Below are 26,004 nucleotides of genomic sequence, written 5' to 3' on the forward strand. Positions count from 1 at the left end.
TTTTCAGTAAATCTGCCTGTTCTATTCCCCACTCTCTCTGGTGAATACTCTCACCTCCCACACCTTTGGCTTACACCCCTGTTCTTGTGTGCATAAATAAAGAAATCTTTAAAAAAAATTAAAAATATAAAAAGGACAAATTGCTGGTAAGTGCAAAAACAAGGATAAATCTTGAAATGTGTCAAGCAAAAGAGTACATTCAGTGTGAGCTCATGTATGTGAAATTCAAGAACAGATAAAACTAATTATGATAGACATTTGAACAGTCGAAAAAATCAAATAGTACTCCATAAAACTAAAAACTTCTGCACAGAGAAAGAAACAATCTTCAAAATGAAAAGACATTCTATTGAAGAGGAGAAATGTTTGCACATTGTATATCTAACAAGCGTTAATACAATATCTGAGATAATAAAAAAATTATACAACTCAGCAAAAACAACATAGTTCCCCTCCAAAATGAATATCTGCACAGACACTTCTCTGAAAAAGATATTCAATCAAAAAAGATATTCAGTAGGTCAACAGGCACATAAAATACTGTTCATCATCACTTGTCAATCAAAACCACATGAGGTACCACCTTACACCTGTGAGAATGTCCCACATCAAAAAGACTACAAACAACAACAAATGTTGGTGAGGTGTGGAGAAAAGGGAACCCTCTTACACTATTGGTGGGAATGTAAATTGGTGGGATCTCTGTGGAAAACATTTGAAGGTTCTGTAAAAAAAGTAAAAATAGATCTACCATATGATGCAGCAATAAATTTCTAGATATCTACACAACGAATATAAAAACACATATAGGGGCCTCCCTGGTGGCACAAGGGGTTAATGTCAGCACTATGAAACTATAGGCAGCCACTGCAGTACAAGTTCCATTGCAGGCGGTGGAGCTAACCCGCATGGCACAGCAGACCTGTCCTGTCCCTGCTGCTCCCCTCAGCAGTGTATTTCAGTCAATCCTCCTGTTCTGCTCCCCACTCTGTCTCTGGTGTATCCTCTCACCTCCCTGTACCTCTGGCCTACACCCCAGTTCTTGTATGCATAAATAAATCTTAAAAAAATACACATATAATAAAACACACGTGTATTGGAAAAGAGACAAGTATACCTATGTTCTTTGTAGCACTATTTAAAACAGTCAAGATACCAAAACAGCCTAAGTGCCCATTGATGAATGAGTAAATAAAGAAAATGTGGTATAAGTTTTCAATGGTATGCTATTCAGCTATATGGGGGGAAAAAAATCCATCTTAACCACTTTCAACAATATGGATGAAACTGGAGAGGATTAGGATCAGACAAATCAGAACGAGAAAGACAAATATGACTTCACTCATGTGGAGTAAAAGATAAAAGAAAAAAACCAAGGAAAGGAGCAGACAAAATTGATTCTGACAACCCAGGTCACCAGAGTGGGGGCAAAAGGTAGAGGAGGGGTGGGGGTGGGGGGGTCCAGTAGACTGTGGTGGAGGATTATTGGCTGTTGGTGGTGAGGTGGTGTAATAACACATTTGAGAGGGGTGAACCTGTACTCCTAAAACTTACACAGTGTTGTAAGTGTTACCTCAATAAACAAGTATATAAAAGTTCTGAACAAGAACAACCAAAAAAGTAAGAGAAATCAGAATAGTGATTTCCTCTAGGGGTGGGGCAAAGAGTAAACTTTCTGAGGTAATGTAATGTTCTTTTATTTGGGCAGTGGTTACACGGGCAGCATATAGTCCTCAACATGAATGGAGCTGTACTTTTAAGATTTGTGAATTTCACTTTAGCAAATTATACATCATTTAAGCACTGGGAAGTACTGTGCAACAGCAACACTATATAATTCTGTAGGGTGTGATGATGGTAAATGAAATTATTGCTTCATTTTTCACAAGGAGAGTAAAAAACAGCACACAAATTAGATTTCACTGAGTCAAGGACGCGTACTGTAATTTTTAAGGTAGGTAACCATTAAAAGAATAGAAAGAGTGCATAACTTCCAGATAACAGAGGTAGGGAAGGAATAAAAACCTTAATTTTAAAGAAGGCAAGAAGAGAGAGAAAAAAGATTACAGGAAGGACAAAAAGCACAGTGATATGCTTGATTTACATGAAAATACATTAAGTGTATCTGTATAATGTGGCCTCATATAAAGTTGAAATCCACCAGAGAATTTGTAGAGTGAGTGTAAGGGCAGGACTGGGCACAGTGCAGGTTTTCTGATCCCATGCAGACCGCGTAAAGGAGGAGTCAGAGTCCTCAGTAGTTTTGCAGGTTTTTTATTTGGGGTTCACCAGGCATATGGCAGGCAGGGGTGCTGGCTGGGGGGCTGGGAGGCCTCCCAGCCCCCAGCAAGTCTTCACTCTATCTGGGCTCTCTAGCTTTTGTTCTGCTGCTTCTCGGCTGCTTCTCGGCTGCTTCTCGGCTTCTGCTTCGACTTCTGCTGCTGCTGCTGCTGCTGCTGCTGCTGCTGCTGCTGCTGCTGCTGCTGCTGCTGCTGCTGGCGCCCCCCGTGACGCCGCCCTTAAAAGCACAGTCTTAGCTCAGCTGAATCCCATCTACCTATGCCCACACCCTATTCCAGGTGCCCGCCATCAGGCATGCATTCAGGACAAGGATCCATCATCTATCCTGATGGCGGAAGAGCAGAAAAGCCTGACATTTTCTTTATCCTACAGTGAGGAACAGAAATGTGAGGAAACTGAGCAACAGCGAGCGGATCTTTTCTTCTTGTCAAATCCCTTGCTCATTTCCTGAGCTCTCGTTCTGAAGGCTGCCTCGGTTTTCCTTCTACTCACTTACCTTCTTTAGTTTTCTACTCTGATTCAATCAACCATACCCTTTCTCAAAACCGCTTCTACCCTCTCTAGCCTTTGGTGAAATACACTCAAGCGCGTCGTGTTCATTGTTACCTGAGGTCCATTCCTATTCCCTCGTTTCACTTGCTGATGGCAAGAGTTTCGTACTGTCCTAGGAAAAGAAAATATGATTTGTCCTAAGTAGAAATAAAAAAATGCCACGATAGCAGAGGATGGTTTCGATCCATCGACCTCTGGGTTATGGGCCCAGCACGCTTCCGCTGCGCCACTCTGCTATCTGGAAAATAGTTCTCTCAATTCCTATAGAAAGTTTCCAGTATGCTCTGCCCTTGCTGCTATACAGCGCCACCTAGTGTCTGATAAAAAGGTCATCACAGTCTAAGCTGTCCTTATTGGTCACTTCCTGACACCGCAGTCGTTTTTTATTGGTTTATAAAGCGGACTTGCCAAAATAAACCAATAGGAATTAAGATCGGAATTAGGAGGGAGCCAATCGCGCCGGATTTTGTTGAGACACGCGGGCTAGCAGCCTTTCCAGTTGTCGCTCTTCTGAGGAAAGGGGCGGTTGGTGTGGCCTCCATTGTTCGGGATTTAGGGCGCCATGAGGTAAAGGCCTTAGGGTACTCTGGAAAGGTTTCGGGTATTCGAAGCCTTTGGTATGGTGTGCCGAAGCGCCACGTATCTGGGGGCCGCCCTAAAGCTCGGGAACTCGAGTCTGGGAGAGGGGGAGGTCGAGGCCGCGGGGGTGGGGAACCTGGGCCTGGATGGGGGTGGGGCCCGGGAGGCGGGAGGCGGGCTGGACACCTTCGTTTCTGAGGGGTTTAGTGGGGGTGTCGTCCTGTCCCAGGCGGTGCTCCCCCATCTAGACTGAGAAAGCGGGAACGTGCCGCACGCATCCCCAGTGCCAAGTGCTTGGCATATAGGATGTGCCCCGAAAATGTTTTTACTCCCTTAAAACCCCCACTACCTTAATGAGTAAACGAAGTATTTAGTCAGTGAAGTATTAGGGTTGAGGTGACCCACGGGCTAAGGGATCTTTCTTGTAGGGACTGGTGTTGTAAGTCCCCTCGTTTCGCTGTGGGGTCGTGATAATCCACACTGAGGCGAAGGGGTGAGGCTGGGCATGTGGGATGGGGAGAAGTGTTTGCGGGAACAGGGTCTCGGAATCCTGAGGGAAATTCGGAGCGTTGGCAGGTTAACTTGAAATGATGTGGCCTGCATGGTGGAAATTCAGATTTTCAATTTAGTTTGTCAAAACAAGCTAAAATCTGTGTATTTCTAGGGGAGACAGAGGCCGCGGCCGTGGTGGGCGTTTTGGCTCCAGAGGAGGCCCAGGAGGAGGGTGAGTCCCAGTTTTTAGCGTCTCTCTCTGGTTTCCGTTTCAGTTCATCTAAGTAGGAGTTTCCACTAGGTTAATGTTAACTTACTTTTGTGACATTCAACTGTAATATGGAACCATTTCTTTTCATGGTCTCTTGTTAATTGGGTCTGGCCTTATTCTATTCAGTCACTTGATTTCTGGGGTGAATAATTAGGATTTTTTTTTTTTTTCCGTTTGTTTGTTTGCTTTAGGTTCAGGCCCTTTGTGCCACATATCCCATTTGATTTCTACTTGGTGAGTACTATGGCCACTGTTTACCTTTGGATATAGAAATAGAGCCCTGTGTATCTCCCTGTAATGAAATCAGTGATGGAGTAAGAGAAGGATTTGGGGAGTGGAATTGGGGTTTTGAGTCAGATGTATGTTGCTTACATACAAAAACAATGTAAATAGTGTGGGGAAGATAATCCCTTGGCTGTCTTGACAGTGACAGGATTATAATCCTTGATCTGAATAATTAATTGTACCTCTGGCTTAACTGATACTATAAAGTTAGTAGGAGAGTTTAAAATTACAGCTGTTCACTAGTTCAGTCCCCGGCCAGGGAGCTGCCCACATGGCGCAGCAGACCTCTCCTGACTCACTTGGCTGCTCTGCTTAGCAGTATGTTTCGGTCAGTCTGCCCGTTCTGCTCCCTGCTCTGTGTCTGGTGAATCCTCTCACTCCCCCACACCTCTGGCCTGTACGCCAGTTCTTGTATACATAAATAAATGAATCTTTTTTAAAAAAAACTGCTTTTCAAAAACATTTATAAAATAAAATAAAATTACAGCTGTTCCTTCTAGTTTGTATCCTTGTTTGAACATTCTAAGGAATTAGAAATAAGTTGTAGGGCCTCCTCGGTGGCGCAGTGGTTGAGCGCTGGGTTGCGAAGCTGCCCGCAGCCTCTGCAGCGCTGGTTCAATCCCTGGCTGCTCCCCAGCCACCATAGGAGGGTCCCACATGGCGCGCAGACCTGTCCTGCCGCCCGCTGCTCCCCTCAGCAGTGTACTTCGGTCCTTCTACCTGCGCTTCTGACTGTACCCAGTGCTTGTATAAATAAATAAATCTTTAAAAAAAAAAAAAAGGTTGTAGGTTTTTCTATTTTCAATTTTTCCTATTGTAACAACAGAAAGAACAATTTCTCCTGTGTATTATTTTTGGTGAATAGTATATAGTTGTGTGTTTTGGTTTAGTGTGAGATGGCCTTCCCCCGGGTCAAGCCAGCGCCTGATGAAACTTCCTTCAGTGAGGCCTTACTGAAGAGGAATCAGGACCTTGCTCCTAATTCTGCTGAACAGGTATATTTTGGCTTCCTTCCTGAGGTTTCTTAAGAAAGCTTGAGAAGTGAATAACTACCAGTGAAGTTACCGTTATCTGAGCTTATACTCCACATAGAGTTTCATTCTTTTCCTTATTTCATTGGGGCTGGAGAAAGACAGTATGTAAACATACATTATATACGTGTATTTATATTATCATTGAGGAACTATCTTTGGCAACAAAAGGTTCTTTTTTGGCATAGTCAAGTCCGGAAAGATCAGAATGTTTTCAAGGCCCTGTTTTGTTATTGATACAGCTTGTATGGAAGGGATTAGGGGGAAGTATTCAAACTGAGAAGTTGCTTGTAATTTTTCACCTTTTGTTAATTTTCTTTACTGCTGTTTTTCAGGCCTCTATCCTTTCTCTGGTGACAAAAATAAACAATGTTATTGACAATTTGATTGTGGCTCCAGGAACATTTGAAGTGGTGAGTTTTTGATGATATAGTCTAGGAAAGGTTCCACAAAATCGCAGCCTTGGTTCTGTGGAAGTTGTCTTTGCTCCCGTCTCTTAGTTCTGCAGTTGCCTATTCTCTGAAGCCAAATCTTAAATGGGAAATTACAGTGAAATTCCTTTATAGTACTGATCTTAGGGACAAGGCTTGTATCATCATTTGCTAGCCATGATGTATTAGGCTATGTGATATGATTTGACCAAAGCTTTTTCCAAATCTTGGTATTAGGTTGTGTTGCAATAGAGTTCTGAGAGGAATTAGGCAGTTTTTTGACTTCTAATTTTTTTTTTTTCTTTTCTGAAACCTTAACAGCAAATTGAAGAAGTCCGACAGGTAGGATCTTACAAAAAGGGAACCATGACTACAGGACACAATGTGGCTGACCTGGTGGTGATCCTAAAGATTCTACCAACATGTGAGTGTACCTCGGTGCACAGAGGTCCGCTTTTAGAATAGGAATCTCTACAGCCCACATTTTTTGTGAGAAAGGCTGTTTGGAATACAAATGGGAAATTTACTTTTTATTTTATTTTTTTTCCTTAAGCATCCTACAGTGCACAGGACTGACCCTATCCCCATCCCCAAAAATGAATAATCCAGTCCCAAAATGGCATTATTGCCACTGGAGAGACTATAGAAGAGTGTGGGTATAGGAGGAGGGGTCCAGTTCTTGAACCTTCCAGTTTCTTTGTCCAGACATTAACTTCCCCTTGGTAAAGGGTATATTCTATTACTTCTTTTTTTTTTAAAGATTTATTTATGCATACAAGAACTGGGGTACAGGCCAGAGGTGTAGGGAGTGAGAGGATTCACCAGAGACAGGGTAGGGAACAGAACAGGCAGACTGACTGAAATATGCTGCTGAGGGGAGCAGTAGGCAAGCTAGGAGAGGTCTGCTGTGCCATGTGGGTAGCTCCCTGGCCGGGGATCGAACTCATGCTGCAGTGGCTGCGGATAGTTTCATAGGTTGCAGATATCTTAACCCCCTGTGCCACCAGGGAGGCCCTCTATTACTAGCTTTTGTTCCAGCTTTCAACATGGGATAGCAATCAGATTGCAAAAATGATAAGAAATATGTAAAAAGTTGACATAAATAATTATAATATTCATCATCTCCTTTTCCTCCAATCTAGTGGAAGCTGTTGCTGCCCTGGGGAACAAAGTCGTGGAAAGCCTAAGAGCACAGGATCCTTCTGAAGGTTTGAGTTCATTGCTAAGCATGTATTTAGTGATCGTAGGAGCCAGGTCTGATAATTATAACTACACTTTTAACAAACTCAGGTCAGGCAAGAAGGAAAGGTGAATATTTAGTTTTATATTAGTGAAGTTTTTGGCAGATCCTTATTCAGAATCCAGTTGATCACTCCTATGTCTAAAACTCTGTACTCGTTATGTACTCGTTTTTGTTTTTTAATAGAAGTAACAATGTTCTGCAGCACAGCATAAATTTTACATATATCTTATTACCTCAATATTTATATATCACACCATGCCTGCCACCAAAGTTTCCATCCATTACCATATACTTGATTGACCCTGTATACACATTCCATCTTCCCCACTTGTTAGAATCCAAGGGTTTGTTTTGTTTGTTCATTTGCTTTATCTTCTTCATCTCACTTATTTTCCCTTAGCATAATTCCCTTTATTTTTTTTTTTAAGATTTATATATTTATGCATACAAGAGCTGGGGCATAGGCCAGAGATCCAGGGGGTGAGAAGATTCACCAGAGACAGTGTGGGGAACAGAACAGGCAGATTAACCGGAATACACTGCTGAGGGGAGCAGTGGGAGAGTCAGGAGAGGTCTGCTGCGCCATGTGGGTTGCTCCCTGACGGGCCGGGGATTAAACTCCTGCTGCAGAGGCTTTGGATTGCTTCATAGTGTGGTGCTTAACCCCTTGCGCCACCAGGGAGGGCCACATAATTCCCTTCGAATCCTTCCATATTTTCATAAAGGGTGAGATATTGTTGTTTCATTATTTTTTTTTAAGATTTATTTATTTACGCATATAAGAACTGGGGTACAGGCCAGAGGTATGGGGGCTGAGAGGATTCACCAGAATCAGAGTAGGGAACAGAACAGGTAGATTGAAATACACTGCTGAGGAGAGCAGCAGGCAAGACAGAAGAGGTCTCCTGCACCATGTGGGTCACTTCCCTGCCTGGCTGGGGATCAAACTCATGCTGCACAGGCTACGTATGGCTGTGGATAGCTGCACAGTGCTATGCTTAACCCCTTACACCACCAGGAAAGTTGAACTAGTGTTTCATATTAAGGTAAATACCCCAAAGTAGAATTGCTAGATCATATGATAGTTTTATGTTTTAAATTTCTTTTTTTTTTTAATGATTTATTTATTTTATTTATATAAGCACTGGGTACAGACAGAAACACGGGAGGGTGAGAGAATTCACCAGAGCCAGAGCAGGGAACAGAACAGGCAGACTGACAAAATACACTGGTGAGGGGAGCAGCGAGCGCAGCAGGAAAGATCTGTATGCTATGTGGGACCCTCACCGGCGGCTGGAGATCGAACCGGCGCTGCATAGGCTGTGGGCAGCTTTGCAGCCCAGTGCTCAACTGCTATGCCACCAGGGGAGGGCCTGTTTTAAATTTCTTGAGGAATCTCCATGCTGTTTTCCATAGTGACTGTGCTAATTCATATTACCATGTAAAGGTTCTCTTGTCTTTATTTATGTCCTTGTCGAGGACTCTTGCTATTTTTTAAAATAACCCCTACTTGGATTTAAGTTTGGTCATCTATGGGAATGCGGAAGTTTCAGCCTTTTTCTTTTCTTTTAGTTTTGACCATGCTGACCAATGAAACTGGCTTTGAGATTAGCTCTTCTGATGCTACAGTGAAGATTCTTATTACAACAGTGCCACCCAATCTGCGGAAACTGGACCCAGAACTCCACTGTTAGTCTTTTTTTCCATTGCTGGGAAATTGGGGTAAATTCAAAGCATGGAGTAAAGTTGCTGTTGAGTTTTCTTAAGCTTGTTGCTGTTCTTCTGCAATCTTTCTCTGGGGCTTACTTAGGTTTACCACAAAGTTTGTTTTCTCTATAATTTGAGGATACTTTTACCAGCTTGGTAGTGAACTTGTCAAAGACAGAATGGCTCAGAAAATACTTTGAGAACTTAAGAAAGGGACTGAGAAAATGCGTAAGAAGAGGTAGATTTTTTTTTGTTTAAAGATTGATTGATTGATTGATTTATATATACATACATACATACATACATACATACATACAAGCACTGGGTACAGTCAGAAGCGCGGGAGGGTGAGAGAATTCACCAGAGCCAGAGCGGGGAGCAGAGCAGGCAGAAGGACCGAAGTACACTGCTGAGGGGAGCAGTGGGCGGTAGGAGAGGGCTGCGCGCCATGTGGGACCCTCCTTCGGTGGCCAGGGAGCAGCCGGGGATCAAACCGGCGTTGCAGAGGCTGCGGGCAGCTTCGCAACCCAGTGCTCAGCTGCTGTGCCACTGGGGAGGCCCAAGAAGAGGTAGATTTTTGGAGATCTTGCATGTTTCTAGATTTGGTTTGAGGTAGGAAGGAATTAGTGATTTTTTGAACAAGTGACTCGCTGATCTGAGGACATAGGGTGATTTAAGGAATTCCTAAGTTTATCCTGTATTTGCTCAAGACTAAGGTGGTAGAATTGAATTGTTTAGTAATGTTTTATTTTGGTTTGTCATGCTTGACTTCAAGTGGATATCAAGGTGCTACAGAGTGCTTTAGCAGCCATCCGACATGCCCGCTGGTTTGAGGAAAATGCTTCTCAGTCCACGTGAGTCCCCTCCCTTTCTATTTTGAGTTAATTTAGCCATTCTCACGACAGTGAATAATAGCAGGATACCTCCATATTTCCTTTTTTTTTTTTTTAAAGATTTATTTACTTTTCAAATGTCCTGGACTTTATTTTTATTTTATTTTATTTTTTTAAGAGCTGGGGTACAGGCCAGAGATGGGGTGAGGGGAGAGGATTCACCAGAGACAGAGTGGGGAACAGAAGGGGCAGATGAACCGAAATACACTGCTGAGGGGAGCAACGGGCAAGTCCGGAGAGGTCTGCCTTGCCATGTGGGTTTCTCCCTGGCTGGCCAGGGATCAAACTCATGCTGCAGAGGCTGCAGATTGCTTCATAGTGCAGTGCTTAACCCCTTGCACTACCAGGGAGGCCCAAGATTTGTTTTTAAATCCACCCCAAGAATTGGCATGCAAGGGCCTCCCTGGTGGTGCAAGGGGTTAAGCACCATACAATGAAGCAATCCGCAGCCTCTGTAGCATGAGTTGGATCCCTGGCCAGCCAGGGTGCAACCCCCATGGCACAGCAGACCTCTCCTGTCTCACCCACCGCTCCCCTCAGCAGTGTATTTCAGTCAGTCTGCCTGTTCTGTTCCCCACTCTGTCTCTGGTGAATCCTCTCAACCACCCGCATCTCTGGCCTGTACCCCAGCTCTTGTATGCATAAATAAATACATTTAAAAAAAAAAACTGGTGTGCAAGCTAGAGGTGCTAGGGGTGGGGGGATGGGTGAAAGGACTCACCAGAGACAGCGTGGGGAGCACAACAGGCAGACTGACTGAAATACACTGCTAAGGGGAGCAGCAGGTGAGACAGAAGAGGCCTGCTGCACCATATGGGTTAGCTCCCTGGCTAGGGATCGAACTCATACTGCAGTGGCTGGGCAGTAGCTTCATAGTGCTGAGACTTGAACCCGTGCACCACCAGGGACACCCTCTATATTTCCTTTGAAAGAACTTTATGCTGTGCTCTTTCGTGTGGATTATTTTTTATTTTTTTAAAGATTTATTTATTTATACACGCACTGGGTACAGTCAGAAAGCGCGGGAGGGTGAGAGAATTGACCAGAGCAGGGAGCAGAGCAGGCAGAAGGACTGAGGTATGCTGCTGAAGGGAGCAGTGGGCGGCAGGAGAGGGCTGCGCGCCATGTGGGACCTTCCTCTGGTGGGCGGGGAGCAGCTGGGGATTGAACCGGCGCTGCAGAGGCTGCGGGCAGCTTCGCAACCCAGCCCTCAACCGCTGCGCCACCGGGGAGGCCCCCTGGGTTTTGATTTTTTTTTTGGTATCTTAAGTAAGCATTTTTTTTTTTTTTTAAATATATTATTGGAAGATATTTTTTTACCTTTTTATTTTTTTAAATTTATTTATGATTACAAGAGCTGGGGTACAGGGCAGAGGTGTGGAAGGTGAGAGGATTCACCACAGACAGAGCAGGGAACAGAATAGACCAAAGTACACAGCTGATGGGAGCAGCGGGCAAGTCAGGAGAGGTCTGCTACACCATGTGGGTAGCTCCTTGGCTGTGGATCGAACTCATGCTGCAGAGGCTGCAGACAGCTTCACAGACCAGCGCTCAACCTGTTGAGCCACCAGGGAAGCCCTTAAGTAAGCAATTTTGAGAAAAAGAGAACTTACAGTCTTGAAAATAACATCAGCTTTCTAAGTTAGTTGTGGATGTATGTGATCTTAGTTTAATCCCTGGTTCCCTCTTACCCTCAGAGTCAAAGTTCTTATCAGACTGCTGAAGGACCTGCGGATTCGTTTTCCTGGCTTTGAGCCTCTCACACCCTGGATTCTTGACCTACTAGTAAGTAAAGAAGGAAAGTTGGGGTTCCTAAGTCAAAAGTTACTCTGAAGGTAGAACCTAAAATTTGGTGAAGCTCAGAAGAAATCTTACCAGTGGACAAATAATCCAGTAAAGACTCAACATTTCTTTTTCTTTTTTTTTTTTTAAGATTTATTTATTTATGCATACAAGAACTGGGATGTAGGTCAGAGGTGTGGGGGGTAAGAGGATTCACCAGAGACAGAGTGGGGAATGACAGAAATACACTGCTGGAGAGCAGTGGGCAAGTCAGAAGTGTGCTGTGCCATGTGGGTCACCTTCCTGGCTAGGGATTGAACTTGTGCTGCAGTGGCTGCAGACAGCTTCATAGTGCTGCATTTTATTTTATCATTTATTTATTTATTCATTCATTCATTCAAGCACTGGGTACAGTCAGAAGTGCAGGAGGGTGAGAGAATTCACCAGAGCCAGAGCTGGGAGCAGAGCAGGCAGAAGGACCGAAGTACACTGCTGAGGGGAGCAGCGGGCGGCAGGAGAGGTCTATGCGCCATGTGGGTGGGACCCTTCTCTGGTGGCCGGGGAGCAGCCGGGGATCGAACTGGCGCTGCAGAGGCTGCGAGGACAGCTTCACAACCCAGCACTCAACCACTGCACCACCAGGGAAGCCCATTCTGCCTATTCTGTTCCCCATGCTGTCACTGGTGAATCCTCTCACCCCCTGCATCTCTGGACTGTACTCCAGCTCTTGTATGCATAAATAAATCTTTTTTTTAAAAAAGAAATTATTGAATGAGTAGTTGCAGAATTATATCTGAATATGAAAATTTTGGTTAAAGCCTGTTTTTTCATGAGGGTTTAATATGTTTGTTTGAAGCTAGAATTGCCACTTGGATGATATACCTATCAGATTTATCACTTTTCAGGGTCACTATGCTGTGATGAACAATCCCACGAGACAGCCTCTGGCCCTAAATGTGGCTTACAGGTATAGCAGATGTCTTTGGATTTGGGGCTGGGTGTTAGTTGTCTTGTGTTTGGTTTTGTTGTTGTTGACTTATTTATTTTTAAAGATTGGTGTTTTTTGAATACAAGAACTACAGTACAGGCCAGAGGTGCAGGGGGTGAGAGGATTCACCAGAGACAGAGTGGGGTACAGAACAGGCAGATCTACTGAAACACTGCTGAGGGGAGCAGTGGACGAGACAGGAGAGGTCTGCCTTGCCATGTGGGTTATCTCCCTGGCTGGGGATTGAACTCATGCTGCAGTGACTGCTGATAGCTTCATAGTGCAGAGACTTACCCCTTTCACCAACAGGGAAGTCCTGTTGATTTAATTTTAATACAGGCACATCTTGGAAATACTGCAGGGCTGGTTATAGACCACCACACTAAAGTGAATAATCACATTAAAGCAGGTTATATGAACTTCTTGGTTCCCTAGTTCATATAAAAGATATTTACTCTAGGGCTTCCCCGGTGGCGCAGCGGTTGAGCACTGGGTTGTGAAGCTGCCCGCAGCCTCTGCAGCGCCGGTTCAATCCCCGGCTGCTCCCCGGCCACCTGAGGAGGGTCCCACATGGCGCGCAGACCTCTCCTGCCGCCCGCTGCTCCCCTCAGCAGTGTACTTCGGTCCTTCTGCCTGCTCTGCTCCCCGCTCTGGCTCTGGTGAATTCTCTCACCCTCCCGGGCTTCTGACTGTACCCAGTGCATGTATAAACAAAACAAACAAACAAACAAATAAATAAATAAAACATGCCTCTATAAAAAAAAAAAAATCTTTAAAAAAAAAAAAGATATTTACTCTATACTGTGGTTGGTTAAATGTGCAACAGCATTATGTCTTTAAAAAAAAATAAATAAGGCACAGAAAACGTACATACTTTAATTAAATGTATTAGCACTGGTAGACATCCTCTATTTGGTGTTACCACAAACCTTCAGTTTGTTAAAAAAATAATAATAATAAAAAACAAGGTATGGCTGTATTTATTTAAAGTAGTATGTTTGCATTAACACATAATCTGTGTGTTAACACTTTGTTTTTAGGCGTTGCTTGCAGATTCTGGCTGCAGGATTGTTCCTGCCAGGGTCAGTGGGTATCACAGATCCCTGTGAGAGTGGTAACTTCAGAGTACACACAGTCATGACTTTGGAACAGCAGGTATGAAATGGCCTATTGTGCCCCAGTCTTGAGTACTCTTGGTCAGAAGGCAAAGAGAATGTGGTCTTTAGGGTTGAGGGATTTGGGGGTTCTTAAAAACTTTGGTCTTGAAATTAAAAATTACGTCTATTTGTATGAGAATGTTAGACAAATAAGGTACTTCCTCTTTGCTAATCTACCCTCTCTCTCCTTCAGGACATGGTCTGCTATACAGCTCAGACTCTGGTCCGAATCCTCTCTCATGGTGGTTTTAGGAAGATCCTTGGCCAGGAGGGTGATGCCAGCTGTGAGTAAATTTTGTGGTTTGGGGTTCTTATGGTATCCTGAGGCTCTACATTATTCTTTTTCCACTGTATAGGTTATGACTATGTGCTAGGTTGTCTGAAATCACTTTTTTAAAATAAAATATTTATTTTTATTTATGCATACAAGAACTAGGGTGGAGGCCAGAGGTATGGGGGGTGAGAAGATTACCAGAGACAGAGTGGGGAGCACAGCAGGCAGATCTATTGAAAAACACTGCTGAGGGGAGCAGCGGGCAAGACAGGACAGGTCTGCTGCACCATGTGGGTTAGCTCCCTGGCCAGGGATTGAATTCATGCCTCATGCAGCAGTAGCTGGCAATATGATAGCGCTGAGACTTTAACCCCTTCACTGCCAGGGAGGCCCTGAATGAAATCATCTTTTTTTCCTCTTCTAGACCTTGCTTCTGAAATATCTACCTGGGATGGGGTAATAGTGACACCTTCAGAAAAGGCTTATGAGAAGCCACCAGAGAAGAAGGAAGGAGAGGAAGAGGAGGAGAATACAGAAGAACCACCTCAAGGAGAGGAAGAAGAAAGCATGGAGACACAGGAGTGACCCAAGAGGAAGAATGGAGCATAAGCTAACTCCTACTGAGCTTTATGTGGTGGCATTTTTGCGGACAAGGGAGATAGAAGGAAAGTGAACTTCAGAAGAAAATGTCATTCCAGTGGGTTCTGACATTGGCTTAGTAGCCAGAAGTCTCCATTGCCCTATGCCGTCCATCTGTAGTGAAGCACGATACCAACTTCTAATACTTTAGAATTCCCATCTCTTGGAAACCTCTCAACCATTAGTTTGTTGTTGAAATGTTATGAATTTATAGTGTCTGGACTTTTTTTTTTTTTTTTTTTCTAAGAAAAATGATTAAAATACTTCCTAGTAGGGCTTTTGGTCTTGATTTTCCTTGGCATCTGGCAACCTTTTTGGCTGCCTTTTGCCTTCTATACTCTTTCTTCATTGAAAATGATAGTCTTCATTGTAAATACTGGATCACAATTTGAAGATATAAGTGAGTTAAAGTACAAAGACTCTTGGAACCTTCCCATATACCAGAGTAAACTACTGTTTAAGCATTTATTGAATTTAATGGTTCCAGCAATACTGCTGCTCCACTCAAGCCAGTGCAATCAGTAAGAGGGTGGATAGGTCATTCACCTGTCTGCTTTTCCAAACTCTCAGTGTAAATAATGGAAAATGAGAAGTCATGGGGAGAGGACATGCTGCTAAGGCCTCAACCACCTGGCAGGTAGCAAAGGAAGCTCTTTCCTGGTTAACTAGACACGAAGGTAGAGAAAGTAGTGGGCTTTAAGTACGTAGCTTTAAAAGAAATGGTAGAGGTCTCATCTCATTCTTGGAAGCAAGAGTCAGAGTGTCTCAAGATCCCGAATCCTGCAGCACACAGCCTTCTTTGGGCCCCAACATAAATAGGTAAAATTTAAGTGCTTCAAACACAAACCATAGGGCTGCCTTTTTGATGTCCAAGGTCAACAGAGTCCTGGAGTCTTCTCTGTGGAAGCAAGGGAGCTGGGGATTAGTACTTGTGCTATATATATTTGTGAGGTGATAGGCCCATCTTCTGGCCTATTACTTGCTTGGGGATCCAGGGGGGTAAACTCCTGAGTCCAGCATTGCCCTCCTGCGGGCTGTTTCCTTGGCAACACTGTGGTTTAGCCTCCTCAGCCGTTCCTACAAGACAAGGAAAATTTGGAATCTTAATAGCTGTGAAAGGCTTTAGAGCTCATTTGTCAACAAGGCCTTGGGGAAAAAACAGGCCTGGTCCACCTCAAAGTCTTCTAAGTTCTATAAAAATGTAAATGACAGTAACTGGGTATACAGAATAGGAATAAAAAGTTCTACCACTTCCTCAAAGCCTTCAAAAATTTCAGTGACTTTCATTGTGTTAGGGACTTTGTGACATTCCTTGAAAAGAGGAGGCTACCCTGAGGATTACAAAGCAGGGCAAAGAATCACTGTTGGTAAATTCTTTTACCTGGGCATTCTGTAGAATGTTGTTGACCAAGACAACTCGTCTCCGGGCGTTAAGAAGCTTCTTCACGTAGGGGTCAAGATCCAGGGCCACCTTCTGATCCTCATTGATTCGGCACAGCTCTGGGGGATGGATGTAAGGTGCAATTAACACCTAATGGTTTTTGGGCCTCCCCGGTGGCGCAGCGGTTGAGTGCTGGGTTGCGAAGCTGCCCGCAGCCTCTGCGGCGCCGGTTCGATCCCCGGCTGCTCCCCGGCCACCAGAGGAGGGTCCCACATGGCGCGCAGACCTCTCCTGCCGCCTGCTGCTCCCCTCAGCAGTGTCCTTCGGTCCTTCTGCCTGCTCTGCTCCCCGCTCTGGCTCTAGTGAATTCTCTCACCCTCCTGTGCTTCTGACTGTACCCAGTGCATGTATAAACGAAACAAACAAACAAATAAATAAATAAAACATGCCTCTATTAAAAAAAAAAAAAAAAACAACTAATGGTTTATCTCTAGTTTTTAATACAGGTAAATGAGGTGGAAAACATTTTTGTACCTACATGGGGCACAGTCATCAGAAACTTAAGTGGGAGTCCACTGGCAACCCTAATGTCCTGGAAGCAAGGGATAGAAACCCAGCCCAGAGTTTGGCAAAACATAAGATACTGAAAGTGAGTTGGAGGATTCCAGGTACACGGGATGCCCACTCACCGGTAGCTAGGTTGTCAATTTGTTCCCGTAGCTCCACCTGGCTCTCTCTGCAAAGATGCACAAGGTCTACAGGGTCAGACAGTTAATGCGACTCATGACACTAATTCCCAATTGCTGAGAGAAGACGGTCTCAGCCCTTTAAGGCTTTCCGCCCCTCTTGCGAGGCCCCAGTTTCCCAAATTTTTCTTAGTCCCACCTGAAAGCGGCCGGAACCCATCTTGGCTCCGCCCTTCCTCGGGCCCGCCCCTACAAAGCCAAATCGAGAGGCCCCGCCTCAATCTTCCCTCTCAGGCACCTGACGGCGTGGACGTGAGAGTCGAGCTGCTGCACAGCCGGTCGCAGGAATTCGAGGAGACCCTCAGCGAACAGGTCGCGGCCTGCGGGCCCCGCCACCGGGGTCCCCGCACCAGACACGGCGGCGGAACCAGCCCCCGCCATCACGCACTGTCCTTACGCCCGGAACCGGCCGCGAGGGCCGCCGGGTACTGAAGCACCGCTGAAGTGTGTCGGGAGGGGGCGCTCCCGACCTGGACGCTGGGATTCCTGGGAAATGGAGTCTCTGCCGCTGCAGGGCGGGGAGAAAGGCCGCCCGGAGCCCGCTGGGAGTTGTAGTTCTTTTTAGGACTTCAAGAAGTGGATTTTGTAACTCTGCATCTTGAGGGCTAGGATGCAACCATTTTGGAGGTTGGGAACTTTTTTGTTTTCTGCAAAGATGAAAAATAAATGTTTATATTCCCAGTTGTCCATAACCTTCCTGTGTTAACTTTATGAGAAAATCAGATTATATTCATAGCATAGTTTTTTTTTTTTTTTATAGCATAGTTTTTTTATTGTTTTTGCGTAGAAGATCTGGGGTGTAGATCAGAAGTGGGGAGGAGGCACTGGAAGTGTTATAGGACAGGGAGAGGGGCAGCCCAAACCCCACAAACCTGCCTATTCTAAATGGGTTCTGCCATCCGCCGCATCAACACAAAACATAGGAGACTTTAATGGGAAGGAACTTTAATAAAACTAGGAAACAATACAGGTAAGGCAAAGAGTCTAGTTTCTAAATGAAGCACCCAAAGTTACCCATCCCCTCGTGGGTAAAAGTCCATCCATATGGGAATGGCGCAGAGCAAGGCCCCAAAGCCTGCCACAAGTCTAAAGCATCTTCCAGTGGGGACCCACAGAAAAGGGTCAGAAACAACCAGACAAGCCCGGAAGGAAAAGAGCAAAAATCAACATCAAGATAAAAGCTGCCATTGTCACCTCCCCATGGGTCTCACCCACATCTGTGTCACCCAGTCCATGACCAAAAGACAAGTGCAGTTTCTTCACGTGTCTCTAGGCTCCATGCGCCTCCTCCAGGTCTCCTGGCTCCATCCTGCTTCCTTCCTCAGTCTCCTCTCCAGCTTCTCCTCTTCCTGCTCAGCTCCACCCTCCCTTGGGTGGGGCAGGGAACCTCCCCCTTTCCTGGGGACCACCCTGTTACAGAAGGATTCACTGAAAGGATTCAGTGAAATACACTGCTGAAGGGAGAAGTGGGTGAGAGAGGAGAGGTCTGCTGTGCCATATGTGGGTTAGCTCCCTGGCCAGGGATTGAACTCAGGCTGTAATGGTGATAGTGATGCAGGATAAGAATAGAAAAACTGGGGGCCTCCCCGGTGGCGCAGCGGTTGAGCGCTGGGTTACAAAGCTGCCCGCGGCCTCTGTGGCGCTGGTTTGATCCCCGGCTGCTCCCCGGCCACCAGAGGAGGGTCCCACATGGCGCGCAGACCTCTCCTGCCGCCTGCTGCTCCCCTCAGCAGTGTACTTCGGTCCTTCTGCCTGCTCTGCTCCCCGCTCTGGCTCTGGTGAATTCTTTCACCCTCCCGCGCTTCTGACTGTACCCAGTGCATGTATAAACAAAAGAAAGAAAGAAAGAAAGAAAAAACATGCCTCTATAAAAAAAAAAAAAGAATAGAAAAACTGGAAAGGAGATACAAGGTCAAGAACCTAACTCACATAAGAGAGTAGGGGTAGAAGGGATTAGCATAATCCATTAACCCACTTATAGAAATCAAGACCCTTAGGCATCAACACCCAGATCAGGACGTGCAACACCCAGAAACTATCAGACTGCTATAGGGAGTGTCAAAGGCACAAACCATCCACCCACAAAGATGAGCCCCTCCCTGAAGATGATAAAACCTAACTCAGCCCTCACAATGGGGCAGCACTCTGTCTGCCCACCTGTGTCTATGCAGGTGCTTCCTTTCACCAACTCTCCCCCTCTGCAGGGCAGCAGCCTTCCTGCCTGCCCATGACCTGTACCATGCCTGGACTTCTCACTGACCTCCCTCATCGGAGGCAGTTCTCAAGGCCGCCTGCCTGCAACCATGCAGGCCTCTCAGCAAAACCTGTCCCTTTCCCCAATAAACCTGCTCTTTAAATATAACTAACATCTCTGTTTGATGGAGAAACTCGCCTGGGGAAACTCGCTGTGTGCCGCTGAAAAGGGAGCTCTGGAAACCTTTCCCAAAGTGAACCCAAGGACCCTGCACTCTACAGAACTCCAATAGTGCTAAGACTTAACCCCTAGGCCACCAGGGCGGCCCCATAGCATAATTTTATACTTAAACCAGATTATATTTGTAGCATAGTTTTATATTTCTAAATTTAGGAGTGTATTCTTATATTGTTCTAAAGTATGTACAAAACTGCATGTGATAGTTAGCCTGTCAAATCACAAAAACCCAAAATAGTTGATTTTTAAAACTAGCTCTAGCTGACTTTACTAAATCATTGGGGCAGCATTCCATCTAGAAAGTAGAATGGCACGGCAGGAAATTGTGTAAAATGGAATATTTTTATAGTCAGAAAAAGGGTGTGGGGTCCTTGCTGGTGGCGCAAGAGTTTAAATTTTAGCAGTGTGAAGCTATCAACAGCCGCTGCAGCATGAGTTCCATTCCTGGCCAGGGAGGTGACCCACATGGCTCAACAGACCTCTCCTGTCTTTCCTGCTGCTCCCCTCAGCAGTGTATTTCAGTCAATCTGCCTCTTCTGATCCCCACTCTGGCTCTGATGAATCTTCTTACTACCCCCACCCCCAACCTCTGGCCTATACCCCAGCCCTTATATGCATAAATAAATAAAATAAATATTAAAAAAAAGAGGGTGTGATCAGGTCATTAGCAAAAGAAAAAGATTACTTCAGGCAAAAGCACCTTCCTTTATTCACCCTAAGCAAGGGTGTTTTATTATGCAAGTGACTTCACCTGTGTTAATTTGATTAAATTTCTGCTTTTGGGAGAGGCTGAGACAGCAATTAAGTATGGGACTTGAATTCCCATTTTTTGGGTCTTTTTTTGTTTTTCTTTTTTATAAGTCTTAAAAAGGAATGAAATTCTGATACATGTTCATTTATGGATTAACCTTAAGACATCTTGTAAAGCAAAATAGGCCAAATACAAAAGGACAGATGCTGCATGATTCTACTTTATTTGATGCACCTAGAGTAAATTCAGAGGTAAAATGTGATTTTATCTTGTTATCAGAAAGTGGTTACTTGGGGAAAGGAGATTGGGGAGTTATTGTTTAATGGTTATGAGTTTCAGTATGGGATAAGAAAGTTCTGGAGATGGTTAGTGTTCCTCCCAGTAAAGAGTTAATCGGCTTTATCAAAAGATTTATGGGGTAACAGCCCATCTAACAAATAGAAAGGACTGTACAAACTGGAAGGCCTTTACAGATTTGAGGGGGAGAAATAAGGAAGAGAGTGAATTGTTTTCTACTGGGATCACCTTCCCTGGAGGATGAGGGATCTCTCTGGCAGATCACCTAGCTAATGTTGGCTAATGTTGAGGTTGAGTAATGTCAGAAATTTCAGACTGACTGACTGATTCAAGATTACATTCATGAGAAGGCAGAAGTCTCTGAGTTAGTTCAGGTTCCTTTTGGAAGTAGGGTAGCCACATTCAGAAAACCAAACAAAAGTCCAGGGACACTAGGCAAATTTGAATTTCAGATAGACAAGTAATTTTTAAAGTATTTTATCTAGTAATCCTACTTCAAAGGCTGGTTCTCTGAGGAAAATCACTCTGCTGTGTAGTCATACTTTCCACTCCTTTTATCAGCTCACCTCTGCCACTTCACCTGGAGTTAGCCCTTATCTCTCCTGACAGCATTGCAACAGCCTCCAGTCTGTCTTGCCTCCTCTATTCTCTCTGCTCCAGGTCAATCTGCACTCTAAATACTAGTCTGATTACATAATAGCCCTGCCTAGAGAAAATTAGGGGCCTCTTGGTTTCTTAGGTATTTGCTTGGGCAAGTTTTCTTACAGAAACCCTGAACTTCTGTAAGAGGTTGAAGGCCAGTGATCGTTCAATTATTCTTTCTTTTTTTTTTTTTTAAGATTTATTTATGTGTACAAGAACTGGGGTACAGGCCAGAGGTGCAGGGGATGAAAGAACTCACCAGAGACAGATTGGAGAACAGAACAGGCAGACTGACTGAAATACAATGCTGAGGGGAGCAGTGGGTGAGAGGTCTGCTGCGCCATGTGGGTAGCTCCCTGACTGGGGATCAAACTTGTGCAGCAGAGGCTGGGGACAGGACAGCTCCATAGTGCTGTGTCTTAACCCCTACGCCACCAGGGAGACCCTCAATTATTCTTTCAACATCAGTTTCAGGCATCATGGCACAGATATAAACCCCTCCTTCGCGCTTGCACCCATATCACATAGCAGTGGCACTCCAGTCCTTGGCTTTTCCATGGGGGCTGAGGGAGATGTAGGTCATTAGTACCCCCACCCCCTCTTCCAGAGGTGCTTAGGTTGACCCTTCTGACTGACTTCCTGCACTTGGGTCTGCGTAGGTTCACAAGGAAGCTCTGCAGAAACATGGTGTCTCTGCCTGGAAGCCAGCTGCATACCTACACCCAATGTGGAGCCTTCGTGGGGTGGGGTCAGGTTTTATTAGAGGGTGCTTCTTGTGTATGTGAGCGTGTGTGTGTGAGGGAACAGAATATTGTCTGGTGATGGCTCTAACTGGGGAGGAGTATCTGAGAATTAGTTTCTATAGGCCTCTGTCAGGGCCAGGTAGGGCCAGGGATGTTCTGGAGCCCTACACTGCTTTCATGGAGTTGCTGATGTGGGCAGCAGTACCAATAGGAGCAGGGAAGCGTAAGACAGGCAGTTGGGAGACCTGAGATGGCAGCCCCCCCATAGCTGTTGTCCTCATGGTAGGTTCTCTGGCCAGACCTGGGGCAGGTCAGATTCCAGGACTCCTGATCATAACAAAGGGGTCAGAAATTGAAAGTGGGGTCCTGGCAGCTTGAGTTTTTTTTTTTTTTAAATAATTGGCATTTTTTAAAAAAGATTTATTTATTTATTTATATAAGCATTGGGTACAGTCAGAAGCGTGGGAGGGTGAGAGAATTCACCAGAGCCAGAATGGGGAGCAGAGCAGGCAGAAGGACCGAAGTACACTGCTGAGGGGAGTAGGGGGCGGCAGGAGAGGTCTGCGCGCCATGTGGGACCCTTGCCTAGGGGCCGGGGATCGAACCGGTCTGCAGAAGCTGCTGGCAGCTTTGCAACCCAGCGCTCAACCGCTGCGCCACCGGGGAGGCCCAGTTAGGTTTTTTTTGTTTTTTTTTTAAGATTTATTTAGGGGCCTCCCTGGTGGCACAAGGGCTTAAGCACTGCACTATGAAGCAATCCGCAGCCTCTGCACCATGAGTTCAATCCCCGGCTGGCCAGGGAGCAACACACATGGTGCAGCAGACCCCTCCTATCTCACCTGCTGTATTTCAGTAGATCTGCCTGTTTTGCTCCCCACTCTGGTGAATCCTCTGACCCCCCCCCCCCGCATCTCTGCCCTGCACGCCAGCTCTTGTATGCAAAATGTAAAAACATTAAAAAAATTAAATAAGACTTATTTATTTATGCATACAAGAACTGGGGTACAGGCTAGAGTTGCAAGGGGTGAGAGGATTCACCAGAGACAGAGTGGGGAGCAAAACAGGCAGATCTACTGAAATACACTGCTGAGGGGAGCAGCAGGTGAGATAGGAGGGGTCTGCTGCACCATGTGGGTTTCTCCCTGGCCGGCCAGGGGATTGAACTCGTGCTGCAGAGGCTGCAGATAACTTCATAGCCCAGCGCTCAACCCCTTTTGCCACCAGGGAGGCCTGGCAGCTTGAGTTTTGGGAGGTCTAGGAGGCCTGGTCTCTTCTCTTCCTCATTTATTATTCCCTCACCTCTTCTATTTGCTCACCTGCTTTGCCCTCTGAATGAAATTCCTTTGGAGAATGTGCTCAAGGGGAAAGACTTTATGATAATTTTGGGAACTCAGTTCACTTAAGACTCTTCCAGATAGCATTTTATCATGTCTTCTATCCAACGGATGAATGTGTTTAAATCTTAAGCCCATAATGAAGGATAAAGAAATCAAATCAAGCCTAAGTGGATAATCAATGAATTTTTTAGAGAGGACTCATGAAGTCTCAGTTGCCCCAGGCCTCCTGGCATGCCTGTCCCCACAAAAAAATGTCATGACTGGAGACACCTGCCACCCTCATGGGTCTTGAAGGCATTCTGGGCCTCAGTCTCCAGCTTCAGGGGTGATGCTGACCTATTTCACAATATTCCTCTGTTCTGCCCGCCTTGCCCTGGGCCATGGGGTCAGCGAGTAAGTCTGCAGCATGCCTGGTCAGATCACAGTTTCAAAATTGGAGATAGAATGCCAGGAACCTGGAGATTTGGAGATTATTAAGAGGTTGGAGTGTCTAGGGAAGGTCTGGGGTGGGAAACCAGACAATATGTCCCCTTGCGGCAGCTGTGTCTGTATGTTTTGGGGAGAGAGAACAGGTAAGTCCTAAGGGGCCCCCCAGAGCCCAGGGAAATGCAGACTTGGGCACTGTTGTCCTCACACATTGCCTGGAGAATCAGTGGGAGAGGGAGTGAGGGGGCTGGGGCTGCAGTGGGTTGGGACAGGCTCAGGTACAGGAAAGGGGACACAGGCCAGGCCGGATTGGGCCCTCTCCTCAGATCCCAGTCTCCCAGCCCAGCTTCTTTCCCAGGGCTGCCCCACTTATAGTGCTGGTATAGATGCTGCTCAGCTGCTGTGGGTGGGTATTAGCTGCAACTACTGACAAGGCCCAGGGAGCCTGGAGGAGTGAGAAGGCACTGCACTTGGACGTAAGGGGGCAGGAGCCTTGTCTTTAGTCAGCCCTTCTTGCTTGGAGGTCTGGCTCTGTCTAGGGCATGAAGTCACAGGGAGTGGGTAGCTGCTGGGTTGGACAGTAAGTTAACAGTTCAAGAATCATGGAACCACACAGAGCACCAGGGAGAAAGAGCAAGAGCAAACCAGGAAGCAGCACATGACTACTTTCTCTTGTGTGGTTGCTCAAGATCTGACAGACTCTTCTGACAGACATCTCAGATATGGGATAACTGTTAACTAGGAGAATGCTGAGGGTGCGGCCATCTCCCCATCCACACTGTCACTACCAGGTTCAGGCCCCTTTAAAAAAAAAAAAAAAAAAGATTATTTTATTTATTTATGCATACAAGAACTGGGGTGTAGGCCAAAGGTGTGTGTGTGTGGGGATGGTGAGAGGATTCACCAGAGAGAGTGGGGAGCAGAACTGGCAGATTGACTGAAATACACTGCTGAGGGGAGCAGCGGGCAAACAACCTGGCTGGGGATGGAACTCATACTGCAGTGGCTGCTGATGGCTTCATAGTGTTGAGACCTAACTAGGGAGGCCCTCAGGGCTTTTTTTTTTTTTTTTTTTTTAAGATTTTATTTATTTATGCATACAAGAGCTGGGGTACAGGCCAGGGGTGTGGGGGTGATAGTGAGAGGATTCACCAGAGACAGAGTGGGGAACAGAACAGGAAGACTGACCTAAGTACACTGCTGAGGGGAACAACAGGCGAGACAGGAGAGGTCTGCTGCACCATGTGGGTAGCTCCCTGGCCAGCCAGGGGATTGAACTCGTGCTGCAGAGGCTGCGGACAGCTTCATAGGTTGTATCTTAACCCCTTGGGCCACCAGGGAGGCCCCCCTCAGGCCTTTTTAACTAACCCATAGCCCTCATGTTTCCTACCTTCATGGTCTCTCGCAATAGTCCATCTTCACCTCTCAGAGTATTCTGGGTAAGCCACCCCACAGCACTGTGTAAAATCCTCAATGATTCCCCCTGCCCAAAGTGTTGTCCTAGCTCCTTAGCAAACTTCAGGCTACCTACTAGTATCTTATCAGCTTTGTCTGCCATCCCACATTGGAGGCCCCTGAACACTCAATTGCCCTGGCACACATGCTCTTTTAGGTCTCTACCTTTGCACTCAATGCTCACTCTCCTCAGAATATTATCCCCCCTTCTCTGTAAAACTTTCCCTTGAATTTCAAGATCCAGATTGTCGAACTATGTGCTCCCAGCATCCTTCTAACAAGCAATATTCTCTTGTTCATGTATGCATGGCAAGTCCGTGGCAAATGGTGGCTGATACCCGAAAGGCTGACCCAGAAGCTGGCCTAACTTTCCTTGTCCTACCTGTGACGTTCACCAAGCACTGTGGGCACAAGGCCTCAGGGGACACTGGAAACTGATGAACAGCAGGTGGGTCCACAGGGCCTGTGATGATGGGGATGGACTTGTGACCCCTGCTGGGAATGAATTCTTTCAAGATGGGGAAGGGACATAGAGGAGACAGAAAGGGAAGGGGCTTTAGGCTCTTGTGCCCATCTTTACTGGGACCTTCTAAATTCCTGCCCAAGTTCACATTATTTTTTTTAAAGATTTATGTATGTATACAAGAAACTGGGGTACAGGCCAGAGGTGTGGGGGTGTGTGTGTGAGAGAGGATTCACCAGAGACAGGGTGGGGAACAGAACAGGCAGACTGACTGGAATACTGTTGAGGGGAGAGGTGGCCAAGTCAGGAGAGGTCTGCTGCGCCATGTGGGTAGCTCCCTGGCCAGGGATCAAACTTGTGCTGCAGTGGGCTGCAGATAGCTTCGTAAGGTTGCTTCTTAACACGGGTGCCACGAGGGAGGCCTCCAGTCCCACTTCTGCCAGGTTGCCTCAAGGTCTCCTGACCACCAGGTACGGCCTTGGCATTTTCAAAGTAGTGAAGACTAACCCAGATGCTAGAAAGAGCAGTCACTGCACTGCAAGGTGGGCCAGTGTGAAATGGATGTACAGGCTGTGGGACAGCTGCCTGCGGGCACTCAGAGCACTGAGGTGGTGGGGAGGGATGGGAAGCAACCTGAGTAGGGGAAGACTGAGCTGGAGGCTGACCTAGAAGAGGGTGCGGCTGACACACCAAACACCCTGGGAAGC

General features: G+C 46.0%; 2 protein-coding genes and 1 non-coding gene across 3 annotated transcripts; 1 reads left to right on the forward strand and 2 right to left on the reverse strand.

Moving 5' to 3' along the window:
* Positions 1-3,017: 3,017 nt before the first annotated feature.
* On the reverse strand, positions 3,018-3,089 carry TRNAM-CAU (transfer RNA methionine (anticodon CAU)). The gene has a single exon. It is a non-coding gene; the product is annotated as a tRNA-Met (tRNA).
* A 239-nt stretch (positions 3,090-3,328) lies between these two features.
* Positions 3,329-14,903, forward strand: ILF2 (interleukin enhancer binding factor 2). The gene is made up of 14 exons (XM_037499291.2): positions 3,329-3,420; positions 4,097-4,156; positions 4,387-4,429; positions 5,371-5,475; positions 5,847-5,924; positions 6,264-6,366; positions 7,085-7,150; positions 8,758-8,874; positions 9,668-9,746; positions 11,483-11,570; positions 12,473-12,534; positions 13,596-13,710; positions 13,906-13,996; positions 14,411-14,903. The coding sequence occupies exons 1-14, from the start codon at positions 3,416-3,418 to the stop codon at positions 14,569-14,571; spliced, it is 1,173 nt and encodes a 390-aa protein (XP_037355188.1). The 5' UTR covers positions 3,329-3,415; the 3' UTR covers positions 14,572-14,903.
* SNAPIN (SNAP associated protein) lies at positions 13,328-17,199 on the reverse strand. The gene is made up of 4 exons (XM_037499292.2): positions 16,991-17,199; positions 16,696-16,742; positions 16,007-16,125; positions 13,328-15,702 (listed from the first exon to the last, which is right to left on the reverse strand). Exons 1-4 carry the CDS (start codon positions 17,131-17,133, stop codon positions 15,601-15,603), a joined length of 411 nt encoding a protein of 136 aa, XP_037355189.1. The 5' UTR covers positions 17,134-17,199; the 3' UTR covers positions 13,328-15,600.
* Between the last annotated feature and the right edge of the window lie 8,805 nt (positions 17,200-26,004).

The sequence above is a fragment of the Talpa occidentalis genome, unplaced genomic scaffold, assembly GCF_014898055.3.
Source record: "Talpa occidentalis isolate TD23 unplaced genomic scaffold, MPIMG_talOcc4v2.1 talOcc4.9, whole genome shotgun sequence".
Taxonomy (NCBI): Eukaryota; Metazoa; Chordata; class Mammalia; order Eulipotyphla; family Talpidae; genus Talpa; species Talpa occidentalis.